We start from the raw sequence: 14,267 nt of genomic DNA on the forward strand, positions 1-14,267 counted from the left end.
TCTGGGACTCGAAGAAAAGGGAGCCTCACAAGGAGAGCACAGTCCGTGCTGTCGAGATCGCCGCAGTGCCCCCTGCTGGCCGGAGGTGTGGCGGAGCGAGGCCGAGCGGTTTGCAGGTGCCTCTAGAGGGCGTCCAGAAATTCTCGCATCTGAGGTTAAGAGGCCGGCTTTCTGGGCTTTTATGAGGCGGGCAGGGCAGGCAGGGACATGATGGACTGAGTAGTTGAAGAACGTGGATGGGAGCTGGGAGACCGGAACTTGAGTCTTTAGCTTTCATCGTGACCTCTGACAACGTTTTTCCCTTCAATGGACCTCAGTGTCCTTGTCAGTAAATTTTTTTTTTTTTTTAAAGAAATTCGCATGTGGAGGACACCTAGTTGTCTGTAAGCAGGGGGCTGGTAAAATAAAATATGGTGGGGCGCCTGGGTGGCTCAACTGGTTAAGCCTTTGACTCTTGATTTTGGCTCAGGTCCTGATCTGGGATGGAGACCCACAGGTGGGGCTTCCTACTAACAGCAGGGAGCCTGCTTGAGATTCTCTCTCTCCCTCTCTCTTCCCCTCCCCCGTGAACACATATGCTCTCTCTCTCTCTCTCTCAAAAACAAATAAACATTTAAAAAGTAATTGTCAAAAAAATTGAATTTATAAAAAAATAAAATATGGTACATCCGAGCAGTGAAATGCTATACAGCTTCATAAAAAAAGAATGAAGCAAATTTCTAGGTATGGAAATTAAGACATATTCCCATATAGTCAGACGTTCATAGCAGCATTATTTATAATCAACAAAAACTGGTTGCAGCCCCAACATGCATTAACTGGTGAATGGTAAACAAAATATGGGACATTATTCAGCAGTAAAGGAATGCTACAATATGAATGAACCATGAAAATATCACATTCACTAAAAGAAGCCATATACAAAAAATGTCATAGGGTATATGCAGATGAAATGTCCAGAAAGGCAAGTCTATGGAGATGAGTGGTTGTCGCTGGAGGTGAGAGCGGAGTGACAGTAAATTTGGTGGCGATAGAAATGTTCTCAAATTGGATTATGGCAATGGTTGTTCCACAACTGTATTAAATTCGCTCAAGGTAATTGAACTGTACACTCCAAATGGGTGAATTTTATGGTATGTAACTTATCCCTCAATCAAGCTGTTAAGGGGATGCCTGGGTGGCTCAGTCGGTTAAGCATCTGAATTTGGCTCATGTCATGAGCTTGCAGTTCATGGGTTCCAGACACACATCGGGCTCTGGGCTGACAGCTCAGAGCCTGGACCCTGCTTCAGATTCTGTGTCTCCCTCGCTCTGTGCCCCTCCCCTACTCATGCTCTCTCTCTCTCTCTCTCTCCCTCTCTCTCTCAAAAATAAACATTAAAAAATAAAAAATAAATAAATCTATTAAAAGAATCTATATGAACTCAATGAAGTTCAACACTAATTGTTAATCAGGAGACAGCCTGGAAGATCTGATACAGGAGGGAAATTTTTCTTTGTATATACCCAGCATGAAAAGTTTTTTTTTTCTTAACCTATACATGTATTATTTTTTCAAATTAAAAAATAAACTAAAAACGAAAAATGGAGAGGGGTGCCTAGGTGGCTCAGTCAGTTGAGTGTCCAACTCTTGGTTTTGGCTCAGGTCATGATCCCTCAGTTTCGTGGGTTTGAGACCTGCATCGGGCTCTGAGCTAACAGTGTGGAGCCTGCTGGGATTTTTGCCTCCCTCTCTTTCTGTTCCTCCCTGACCTGCATTTTCTCTGTCTCTTAAAATAAATAAATAAACTTAAAAAAAAAACCTAAAAATTAAGGGACGCCTAGGTGGCTCAGGTGATTAGGTGTCCAACTTCAGCTCAGGTCACGATCTGAAGATTTGTGGGTTTGAGCTCTGCATTGGGCTCTCCACTCTCAACTTAGAGCCTGCTTCAGATCCTCTGTCTCCCTCTCTCTCTCTCTGTCCCTCCCCCACTCTTGCTTTCTCTCTCAAAAATAAACATTTATAAAAGTCTAAAAATGGGATACCCGGTAGCTCAGTTGGTTAAACATCTGATTTTGGCTCACGTTATAATCTCACAGTTCGTGGGTTCCAGACCCGCGTCGGGCTCTGGGCTGACAGCTCAGAGCCTGGAGCCTGCTTCAAATTCTGTGTCTCCCTCTTTCTCTGCCCACCCCCCCTACTCATGCTCTGTCTCTCGAAAATAAATAAAACGTTAAAATAAATAAATAAATAAATAAATGAATAAATGAATGAATGAATGAATGAATGAAATAAAAAAGCCCTAAAAATTAAGACACACATGTACATGCATGCTTAACAAAAAAGGAACTAGGAAGTTATAATATCTCCAGCAATTTTTAGTGATTTGCCTCTTCTCTTTACTTTTAGGAATTCTCCAGTTTTTCTACAACGAGAACGCGTTGCTTTATGTTTTTCAAAGTTTGAAAAATAACGCAGGCATAATGACTCTCATCTTGCCTGCTGATGGGGTGTTGTGAGGGTTATACGTCTAAAAATTTAAACAAGATCTAAACCGCAGGGAGAGCACTCCAGGCAAAAGTCCTCACCAGAGGCTTTTCTTGCATCTCTAGAAAAGAGGTGGGAAATCTCCATTCAAGATTGGAGAGACTGTGTTGGGGGGCGGGGGGGGGGGGGGAGGATTTGGGATCTATGATGTATCATCAAATATAAGATGTCATCAAATGTTAACTCCATCATTATGTTCCACTAAGAAAGAAGAAAAAATTGTCCATCTATGTCACATCTACCCATTATACAATGCATCTGGCTTTCTGGGATGTTAAAGACGAAAAATATTTATCTTGAGATCAATGACACAGTACCTGTACATCTCTTTCTCTGAGGTGGGGGGACCACTTAAGCAAAACCATTCACCTTCCGTCCCCTAAAACCTCCTTCTCCGGTCTATCAAACCAGTCACCGAGTCCTGTCTTTTCCACTCCTGATGCCACCTGCCTCTTTCTCTCTCACCTGGACCAGTGCACTAGCTTCCTACAGAGCCTGCTCATCTTACCCCTTCAATCCATTATTCATGCTGCAGTCAGAGTGATCATCTTATGCCCCTGCTGAAACATTTCCACTGGCTGCTTACCCGCAGGGTGAGGTCTGTTTAACTTGGCATTCGATTTTTTGTGACCTGGCTTCTGCCTGCCATTTTAGTCCCTTGGCACTTCCTCCAAATGAAATTACTTGCTGCTTCCCCAAAGCGCCATATGCTTTTTCAAGCCTCCCGTTCTTTGCACCAGCTGTTTTCTATGCTTGGACTACTCTTCCTCCACAAGTATTTATTGAACAAGTAGTAAGTGCTGGGAGTTGAAAATAGAAGGGTGAGCAAGGCAGGCGCGAGCCCAGCCTTCACAGAAGCCGTTGGGAGAAAGAGACAAAAATGTAAACATATAATTATCAGTTGTAAGGACACATGTTGGGTATTTGTAAAGGTCTGTTGAAAAATGGCAACCACAATCTCAGAAAGTTTAGGATTTGCATCGGGCCCGGGAGGCAGTCTGAAAAGAATCCACCTGTGATTACCTAGGTGACTTTGGGGAACTGGCAAGCGGAGTCTGCACCTCTGTGAAATGGAAAAATGCCCGCCTCATAGGATTTCTGGGAGGATTTAGTATGAGATACATATGATCGCGTGGTTCTGCCGGACCGGAGGGCCCCTCCCCCACGAGACCCTAAGGCCCACTCGCTCTGCAGCTCGGGTCCCCACCCCAAGGGGCGGCGGGCAGGACAAGGAGTGCCCCGAGCCGCGCGTGCCGGGAGCGCGCCCCCGACCGTCGGGGGGCCGAGGGCGGGGCAGGGGCCGCGGGCGACCGACACCCGGGGTGGGGAGCAGCGCTCCGCCCCATCTCCCCACTTTGGGGGACAACCCCCCTCGCTCACTCCCGCCTCCGCCCCTGAATCACGGGGGGGCGGGGCCGTGACCCATTCATGCCGGGAATCGGATCCAGATGTTCCCGCGGCGCGTGCAGCTGCATCCTTGCCTTTTTTGGCAAAAAACGTGCGGCCCCGAGCGGATCCCGGGCCGCCTCCGCTAATCCTCGGGAAGAGGGGGAAGGGGGCTGAGGGTCTGGGCCCAGACTGGGAATCCGCACCGGGTGCTCAGCGGGATTTGGGAAGGGCTGCCAGTGGAGGGGGGCGGTTTGTACTGGATGGGGAACCCACTGCCAACTCCGCTCCCGTCCGGGACCTCCCCCAAGCCCCCTCCCTTCCCCACTCGGAGGAAAAAGTCCTTCGCCAGCAGAGGGGAGGTTGGCGGAGCCTGAGATGGACAGTAGCAGCGGCGGGATCCCCGTTCTCCGGAGGTTTCCCATCCCAGCAGCTTCCTCCTCTGCCCTGCACGGAGGAGGTATGGAAAAGCCTCAGAGCCTCCCTGTCTGCCAGGGAACCTTCTCCCCCCCCCCCCCCCCCCCCCCCCCCGCCAAACCCAGACAAACACACAGAGGCCTTCGCTTCCTCGCACTGCTTTATTGCAGAATCTGGAAGGGCGGGGTGAGCCAGTCCCACCCCCTCTGCCCATCTCCGGGCAGAATGGAGCTCAAATGAAAGGAGAAAACACTCGACAGATACCGGATGGGCAAAACCCTGTGCTCTAGGACCCCTTTAAAGTGTGAACGCCTGTTTTGCTGTCCAGAGAGCCCCAGCCCCGAGGCTAGATTGGGATGACGGTGGGGAGGGTCAAACCTGAATACAGCCCACTTTTGAGGACTTCTCAGGCACCCACAGAGGACCTAACCTCTCAGGAAAGAAGTCTAGATCAAAGGGGGCCTGGGCCCCAGAGTCCAGGTTTAGACGGCTGGGTCTAGAGCCCTGATTTGGGGAGAGGGCTTGGGATCTGGGAACCCAGACTGTAGGGGGAGTCTAGGTTGGCAGAGGGGATTTGAATCATGGAGGCTCCATAAGAGCCCAGGTTTGGGAGCCCTGGGTCAGGGAGTACCGGTTTAGGATGTGGGAGCAGGGAGGCTGAATCCTGGAGCCCAGGAGGAGCCCCAATTTGGGGGTGGGGGGTGGGGCTGGGTCCCAAAGGTGGTTTGGAAAAGGAGCCTTAGTCCTGGAGCCCTGGTTTGGGAGGCCCTGGGCCCAGGAGTCCTGGCTCAGGGCCCTGCCTGGCTGCAGCCCTGGCACAGTACTTGGTCTCCATCCGGCACGAAGCCTTGACCCACCAGGGAGGTGGAGCAGCGGGCACAGGAGAAGCAGCTGTGATGCCAGTGGCGGTCTTCAAAGGACACATACTTGCCTCCACCGAGTCCTGGGGGGAGGCCGGAGGTTAGCTCTGCGGATCCGGAGCGCGGTCCTGTCCCTCAGCCTCACCCAACACCAGATCCCATTCCCTTGCTTGCACCCTACCCGCTCTGTCCTTTGACCTCTGTCCCACCTGTGATGGGGCGCTTGCAGCTGCTGCACTTGGGTGCAAAGAGTTCTCCAAAACAGGCCACGCAGTATGGATCGTCGTCCCGGGAGGTGAACTGTTGCCCTGCCAGGGGCGTCTGGCACCCTGTGCAGACCAGGCATTCTCGATGCCAGGGCTGGTCACGGTATGTCACGCCACCCTGTGTCAGCGTCTACGGGGGCAGCATCTGTCAGTGGGAGGGAGTGGCGGTTCCCACCCCACAACAGAGCCTGGCTCACCCCCACCCCACTGGCCCAGCCCCCACCTTGCTGCAGCGGGCGCAGCGAGGCGCAAACTTGTTCTCATAGCAGGGCACGCAGTAGTGAGCACCCTTGTCGGGCACAAAGGAACGGGAGCCCAGCGGCTGCTCACAGCCACTGCACAGGAAGCAGTGCTCGTGCCACGTCTGGCCTCCATATTCCAGCTTCCGGGACCCTGTGGGGAACAGGGGTCCCACTCAGAGGCTGTGTCCTAAGCTCCTGAGTGCCACCCTCTGCTGCCCTCCCGAGGAGGGTCCCCGCTGTTCCCACAGCCTAAGCAGGGTGGCATCCATGCACATGCAGCAGGACCCTGGCCCCATATACGGCACATGCTACCCTCCCCCGAACACGGCACATGCTCGCTGGGCACATGCTAGGCTCCCAGAAACTAGACACGAGGAGTTGGCATAAGCGAAGTCCCCATGTGTACCAGATATGACTGTCTCAGCATACGCCAGGCCTCCGTGTCACAGGCACGATGACTCGGTACACGCTAAGCCCTTATATGCCAGACATGATGGTTTGAGCACACCACAACGATCCTACATATACTAGCCAAGCAAGTCTTTGCCCACACAGAATTCTAATGCCCCGGACGTGATTGATCCAGTACACGCTAAGCCTTGACATGTCCTAACAATGTCATTCTCCACACGTCCTCAAGCCTCACGTAACTATGAGGCATGCGGGTCACCACACACATGAAGCCCTCTGCTTATCTGCTTCTGCACACACCAAGCCCCAATGCACCGAGCACGATGGTCTCCTTGCACTTCTCGCTTCTGCATGTACCACACGTGCAGGCGCTCATACGTGCTAAGCGCCCCGGCGTGTACCAAGCCTGTCCGTCTGCCCATACACGGTCAACTCACAGGCGCGTAGCAGGCCTGCTGGTGCGGCACATGCCAAACCCCCAGGAATGTACCAAGCTTGTCCGTTCTTGTACATGCTCCGCTTTCGTGTGTACAGCTGGGTGTGCCAGTCCCCGTGCATGCTAATCTCCCGGGAGCACACAGGCACGACCCATCCTGTATACGCTGAATTTCCAGAAAGATGCTGTGTGTGCAGGTGTTAAGCATAGTCAGCCTCCACATACGCACCATACATGCGCCAGTCCCTTGTGTGTGCAAGAACCCTACCCAGATGCAGGCACCCGGTCCCACACACACGGCGAGCCCCCCCCCCGGGGGACGTACCAGGCATGACGGGCTCCCCGCAGGCGGAGCACTGCGATGAGAAGGCGCTGCAGTAGCAGTCATTGCAGAGCAGCTCCCCGTCCTGGCAAGTGAAGGGCTCATCGGCCAGTGAGCGCTGGCAGCGGCAGCAGCGGAAGCAGCCCTCGTGGAAGTGGCGGTCTTCGTAGAACAGCTCCTGAGGGGCGTGTGGCAAGGGACACTGGCACCTTTGCCCCCTCTGCCAGCCTCCACCCACTCCTTGCCCTGTCAGGTCCAGTCCTTACCCTTGAGTCATGCCCGATAAGCTGCTGGCACTCAGCACACGTGTTAGCGAAGGTATTGTCATAGCAGGGCACGCAGTAGGGGCCGTCGTCCGTCTGGATGTATTTGCGGCCATACAGGGACTCGCTGCATTTCGCACAGTCAAAGGACTCGCTCATGGTGGCTATGAGTGCGCCCTGCCAGGGGCAAAAGGTGGGGCGCGGGTCACCCAGAGGGGCTGTGACTCAGCCCCTTGTAAAAGCCTTTTGCAAGAGACCAGGCATAAGAAATGCCAGGTCAGAACAGGTGGTGATGAGGAAGGGCTGCTTCTGGAAACCGAGGAGTCTGGCACATTTGTTCTCTTTCTTTTTTGTTTTTAATGTTTATTTTTTTGAGGGAGAGAAAGCGTGCAGGTGTGCATGTGAGCAGGGGAGGGGCACAGAGAGGGAGACACAAAATCCAAAGCAGGCTCCAGGCTGAACTGTCAGCACAGAACCCGACACGGGGCTCGAACCCATGAACTGCGAGATCATGACCTGAGTCAAAGTCTGATGCTCAACCAACTGAGCCACCCAGGCGTCCCTCTTTTTTTTTTTTTTTTTTAACCAATTAATTAATTATTTGAGAAAGAGAGAGAAGGAGAGAGAGAGCACACACAGGAGCGGGGGTGGGGGGAGAAGGGCAGAGGGATATAGATAATCTCAAGCAGGTTCCACACTCAGCGAGGAGCCAGATGCGGGGCTCGATCCCATGATCCCGTGATCAGGGATCAAAATAAAGAATAGGACACTCAACTACCCAGGCACCCCCTGCATGTTTATTTCTGCATTTAATGGGGGTTCGGGGCGGGGAGAGGAGGGAGAGAAGGGGTCAGGAAAAAAAATCAGGAAGCAGAAGTTGTTTTCTTATCTGGGCCCTGGCAGATCTGGGGGGAGGGGGCTTTTCCTGGGTCAGTGACTCATTTCCTGCCCCAGCCTGAGTGTAGCTTCCACTGTTCCTACTGTCCCTGAGGGGACAACAGCAGGGGCAGGGAGCCACCCCACTCTATATCCCATATAAACAGCACCCCCACCCTCTCTTGACTCCCAGGAAGGAGCCCTAGCGACATGGAAAAAGGAACCTCTAGCCAGAGCTCCGGAGTGAGGAGCATAGGGACATGAATGGGGTGTGTAGAAGGATGTTGGGTCGCGAATGGCGGAGGTGGAAGTCACCTCGGGCCTCCCTCCTGCAGAATCAGCCCAAGCAAGGACTTGAGAGGCTCAGCCTAGGTTTAAGCAGGAAGGAAGTCCTGCAAGCTGGACACAGCCAAGCTTCCCCAGCTGGACCCTCTGCCCTCACCCCCGCTCCGGTCCCTGCGGGGTCTCTGGTCACACCAGCCTGGGCAGCCTTGGCCTGCAACATATGCAGCAGCTGTGGCAGCGCAGATGGCCAGATGTCAGGTTTGACCAACAACAGGGGAGAGAAGAAGGAATGGAGATGCCAGGGGAGGGAGAGGTAAACTGAAGATGGAGGTTATGCAGCGTGCCCCCTGCCATCTCCGAGGGGGCATCCGCTCCTGGCAGTTCTTTCCATCCCCTGGGGTCATTACTTCCCACCCCCTGCCTCTGGGAGAAACAGCCTCTCCCCAGCTTTTCTGGTTTCTAAGGGTTTGGGGCAGGGGGAGTGGAGGGTGAGAGTGGGAGCCACAGGAGACACTTTCTCCCCAATCAGGCCCCCTCTTGGGTGGGGAGTCAGGCAGGGGGGAGCCCTGAGAGCTGCTGCTGCAGACACCCAGCCCCCACCAAACCTCAGACACTTTCCATTTTCTCAGGAACAAAGCATGTTTGTGGGATGAGGTCATACACACAGCTGCCTCTGGAACAGGAGCATGGGGAGTGTGGGGGGGGGGGTAGGGAAGTGGGGTTCTCAGTCCCTTCTGCTGCCCCTGACTCGTCTCGAGCCCCAGATTCGGAGCTCCCCACCCCCAGCCTCCTCCATCATGAAGTCTGCTCTCTAAGGGCTTGGATCCTAGGGTGGGTGGAGAGGAACTACCAGGACTCAGAGGAAGGGGATGTTCCCACAGCTTCAGAGGAGCCCGGGGAGGACAAAGGAACCCACCAAACCCACTACCCCCTCCCCCCATTCACCCCAGTAACTGGCAGTCCCCAGAGCCTGCCCAGGCTCAAGTGGAGGGAAAGACCTCCTCTTCTCAGCCACCCCCAGTGGGAAATTCTGGCCAAGAAGCACTGCTCTGGCTTGGAGTTCAGACTCCAGGCGCCAGCAAATGCCCCAAGCCTGGAGGGCCTGGCTCTTGAAGGGATGGTTTGTGAACTCAAAACTGCCCTTCTGTACAATGGGGGGGGGGGGGCACAAAGTTCGTACCCAGGGCCAGGCCATGAGGCCTCCAGGGGCTGGGGTCTTCAGAGAGGTGACTCCTGGGGCAGAGTTGTGCTGTAGGGTAGAGCGTAGCCCTCTTTCTCAGTCCGCTCCCTACCAGTCGGGCCTGGGTTTCCTCTGGCCCAACATCTGAGTGTCGTCTGGGCTGTCAGCCACTAGGCAGCAGGGGGCCACACAGGTGGAGTGTGGCTACGGTATGTCCAGGGGTGCCCTGGGTCTTTTCCTTCCTTCCTGGCTTGGCCCACAGCAGCCATCACCTTCCCGGGCCCAGGCTAGCTCTGGGGCCATCCCCTGGGATGCAGTCACCACTCTGAGACAGGGGCACCCCAAATAGGGTATGAGCATGGCTTCTGTTTCCTTCCCAGAATTCCCTAGTCCCTAGTCCGTCCAGCTGGGCTTTAATGAGGACAGTGAAGGGCACTATCAAGGCCCACCTGTCCCTGCCCATCCCCCTTCCTCCCCATCTCCCTCCCACTTTCCCTGGCAGGGCTAAGGGAGCTTAGCCCTTAGGAAGAGAGCCAATCTTATTTTCCTTCATGGCTAGTGTGTGTGTGTGTGTGTGTGTGTGTGTGTGTGTGTGTGCGCGCGCGCATGTGCACACTCGAGCACAGGGTAGACTGCTCAGTCTGCCAGATGGTTCTCAGCCCCTGCTCCCACCAATATGCACATGCACACACACACACACACACACACACACACACACACTTCACTCCTACACCTGACCCAGACACACACGTCTGGCACCTCCCAGAGCTCAGAATGGCTGTGGCATGTAGTGATAGAGGCCCAAATGTGGCACGTGGATCTGAATCCTGACTTGTTGTTCACTTACTATTTGGGTGATCTTGGGCAAGTCACTGAAGCTCCTGGGCCTGTTTTCTTATCTAAGACTACCTCCTACTCCTGGGGTTGTCGTTAGGCTTAAATGTTGGTGCTTGGAAAGCACCTGGCAAAAAGTGAATAGTCGGTAAATGGTAGCCATCGGTGTTTTTATTATTAGCCCCCTCACTCACACTGGGGTCAGTCAAGTTTCTGAGCCAGGCCTGGGTCAGGGAGCTGGCCTGGGTTTTGATCTGGACATTCCCAGGGTAAACCCAGGGAGAGAACAAAGAGGGACCCCCCCCCCCCCCACCAACTTCCAGTTCTGCTGGGGGAAGCAAAGAGGCCCAGGTTATGGGGCTGGCTGAGGAGGTCAGTGGGGCCAGCCTGATCCCAGTGAGCGTAACTCTGAGACCCCTCACACAGGTACGCAGGTGTTCACACAAAGTGTGGCCTCTCACAAAGTGCAACCCCAGCCACCATTTCACTGGATCTCACAAAAGGCAGGCAGGCTAGGGTACCATCCCCATCTTACAGCTGAGTATAGAAACCGGCGACAAGCCAGGCCCAAGGTCACTCAGGTCTCAGAGAGGTCAGGTTCCCTGCTTTCCAGCCTGGAGCCCTTTCCTGTTTGTCTCTCTAAAAATGCTGCAGTGGTGGTAAAGAGGGTGGTCAACATTAAGAGCAGGGACACAGGAGATACTTGGTGACATCACTAGCACAGGAGCCTGACTCTTCTTCCCAGCTGCTAACCCCGCGATTGGAAGACAACCAGAAGCCCTTCCAACTACCCATGCCAACCCCTCAACTCTCCTCCGCCCCCACCTCTACCCTATACTGTCCAGGAGGACCCTGGCGAGGCCCCGCAGCTGTGAGTCAGGATCAGCTCAGACCCCTCCCCCCGCCAAGTCCCAGGAACTGACAGGAGATTTAAGGGGAGAAACCTAACTCTCCTCACCCCCCACATCCTGCTATCAGGCACCAACCCCAAACTCTCCCTTCTCCCCTCCCCCCTATGGGGCCTGGGAGTCAGAGCAGTTTAGGGGAAGGGGGGGGGGTGGGAAGCAGGATCCAGCAGCTGCTCTGGGGACGGGAAAGGAACAGTTCATTCACCCCGGATCCCCCAGGGCTGAAGCAGTGCGTCCAAGATTTGAGTTTAAAAATAAGTTGGGGCTGTCTTGGTGTATGCCTGGGGCTCCTTTTTGATCTCAGTCTGTCTCAGGTCCTCTGCCTTACAGGGGCTTGGCTGGCCCAGAGTTTCTGTTTCTCCACATCCTTGCTTCCCAGTCTTTTCAGGCCTGAGTCTCTCCAGGTCTGATCCAAGCTGTCAGTGCACCTCCGTCAGAGCCAGCTCTGCCCCACTCAGCATGTCTGTGTCTCTGCACACTTCAGCTGTCTTTATGTTTTGGGTGGGCTAGTCATCTTGCAAGGACCCGGCTCTGCGGATTTCTACCTCCATACACCCAAGTCTTGGTATCTGAGGGTCTCCTAGGGGTCCCCACCCCACCCCTTCTCTCTCTCTTAACATCTCTGTTCCTGAGTGACTCTGTCTCCAGTTTCTGGACTTCTCCATAGGCCTCACAGAGGCTGATCTACCACAAGGCTAAAGAAGCTTAGGCTTCAAGGGCCCCTTACTTGTCCAGGACCCTGCAAGGCCCTGGGAAGGGCGCTACAGCGTGTTCACTGGGATCACTGTATGCTTCTCTTTCAAATGCTCCGTTCCACAAAACCTGGGTCCCTCCCTATGCCTCCGGTCGGCTCTCGGTGACTCTACGCCCAAGTCTCTGTCCCTGCTTCGGGCATCCCTGAGCCTCCCCCTATCTAAGCCTATCGCTCGTATCCCTGTCTCGCTCTCGCTCCACCGGCCTTTCTGGGAGCCTCAGTTTCTCGAACCCTCTCGGTCCCTCGCTCGACTCTGGCTTCTCCGTTTCAAACTTGGCCCCCTCCCCCCGCCAAGTCTCGAAGCAGCCCCCGCCCGGCCGCCGGGCGGCCGGGATCCGTGCGATCCGGGGGGCGCCCTCCGGGGCTCAGCGCCCCCGCGCCTCCCGCTCCAAGCGCGTCCCCAGGTTATCACGGCCGGACCCGGGCGGGGGGCGGGGGGCGGGGGCCGGGGCCCAGAGCGGGGATTCGGCGCCGGGCACGGCGGTGAGCTCACCTCGAAGCGGGCGGCGGGAGCGGGGAAGCCGGGCCGCGCGTCCCTCGGCGGCGGCTCGTACCTGCGGGCCGGGCCGAGCGGGGGCCGAGCGCGCCGCCGGTGAGGGTGCCGGCTGCACACGGACTGTGTGGGCGAGTGGGAGCTCGGCCCCAACCCCTCCCCGAGGAAGTGCGCGCGGGGCCCGCCCCGCCCGGACCCCGCCTCCGGCCGCCCCTGCCCGCAGAGTGCGGACCCCGCCCCGGCCCCGCATCCCGCAGGCTAGGGGCCAGACCCCGCCCACACCTCCTCTTTGGGCCCGATCCCGCCCCAGGGCCCCTCGGCCCGCCCAGTCTAACCTGGCTCTCCCTACCTCCCCGGGCCGCCAGGACCCCGCCCCCGTCCCCTCCCTGCTTTCTCTGTCCTCACTCCCAGCCTCCCCCACGCCTCCCACCAGCAGCCAGCGGGAGACGGCTATACTCGGTCTCAGGCGAGGGGTACGGGACCCAGCCGAACAAGGTCCACTGGGGGACCAAGAGTCCACATGCCATCTTCATGTCCCCCCCTCCCCCCCCCCCAGCTTACCCCCAGGGGTCACACGTAGCCCGAGTTTGTAAAAGAGGACTTCAGCCCGCAAGAGCGGGTGCTTTTGACTGCTGTCATGGCTCTTATTAGCGGGAACCAAGGTGTTCTCAGGAAACAAGGAGTGAAGAGAGGACCCCCAACCCTGGTCAGAGCCTGGACCTTCAAAGGGCTTGATTTCACAACTCTGGGGGGCAAAAACAGAAGTCACCACCTCCTCACCTCCAGCTGTACCCTGGGACAGAGGAGCTCGGCCTTGGGTTCCACAAGGCCCAGGAATAGTTTTGACCTTTGAGGCCCAGGGGAGACCCTAGTCCTTGGCCCCACGTTTTGGGTTTCTCAAGGAGGGGTGTGAGGAGTGTGCAGGGATGGGGCACTGCAGGCGGCAGTGTGGAGGGAAGTGGAGGGAAGTGGAGGGAACTGTAGAGGTGGGGAGGAGGACTCCCCACCTCTACAGTTTCCAATCCTCTGGCTTCCTCCCTGTGCCTGGGAGCGAGGACTGGCGGCTGCCAGGGACACAAGGCCCCTCCAGGTCCTTGAGGCCACCCCCCCTGGGATCCTCAGGCTTGTCACTAGGCATAAATAGCCTCGATCTGGTAGGATGGGGGAGGGAGGAGGAGGTTCTGCTGTGCTGTTTGGAAAACAAGAGACAACAAACCAACCCTAGAAATAACCTCAGCCTCTAGAGTAAGAGATGCCCACAGAGGCTCTCCCATCCCCCAGGCTGGATCCAGCCAAGCTTTCAGAGCACAGACTCATTCCCTCCCAGGCTGGGGCTCCTGAGTACCTTCCTCTCCCATCTCTGAATCATATGCCTGCCTTCCTGGGTACCAAGTCACCCCCGAGGCCAGGTTTCCTTCCAAAATTAAACCAATTGTTTGTGTATTATTGTGCCTGATGCCTAGACTGTAAGTTGCATGAGGGCAGGGACAGGTTTCTTCTTATTCACTCCTGTATTCCCCGTACCTGCTCCAAGGTCTGGCACATAATTAATACCTGATGAATGAAGGAATGGCAGATGCTGCTTCAGTTTCAAATCTCCTCCACCCCAGTTTGGATCACAGGTACCTGCTATCTGGAGTCCAGAGGGTGAACAGCCAGCCCATGGGTGCGCCCTTTCTCTGGGTTTTGTCTTGAAGATGTGGAAGACTCCTGGCCCTGGGGAGGGCAGGGAAGATTGCCAGGTTGGAGAGATGACAAGAAGGGGTCTGCTCTGGGGTGAGGGGAAGCAAAGATGAGTAGCCTTCAG

At 55.6% G+C, this 14,267-nt stretch overlaps 1 protein-coding gene across 1 annotated transcript; it reads right to left on the reverse strand.

Moving 5' to 3' along the window:
• Window positions 1–4,472: 4,472 nt before the first annotated feature.
• On the reverse strand, window positions 4,473–12,619 carry FHL3 (four and a half LIM domains 3). The gene is made up of 6 exons (XM_086716520.1): window positions 12,461–12,619; window positions 7,134–7,307; window positions 6,871–7,045; window positions 5,680–5,849; window positions 5,400–5,586; window positions 4,473–5,273 (listed from the first exon to the last, which is right to left on the reverse strand). Exons 2-6 carry the CDS (start codon window positions 7,287–7,289, stop codon window positions 5,119–5,121), a joined length of 843 nt encoding a protein of 280 aa, XP_086572646.1. The 5' UTR covers window positions 7,290–7,307; window positions 12,461–12,619; the 3' UTR covers window positions 4,473–5,118.
• Between the last annotated feature and the right edge of the window lie 1,648 nt (window positions 12,620–14,267).

The sequence above is a fragment of the Puma concolor genome, chromosome C1 (genome assembly GCF_028749965.1).
Source record: "Puma concolor isolate L17-30 chromosome C1, mPumCon1.1.hap2, whole genome shotgun sequence".
NCBI classification, from domain to species: domain Eukaryota; kingdom Metazoa; phylum Chordata; class Mammalia; order Carnivora; family Felidae; genus Puma; species Puma concolor.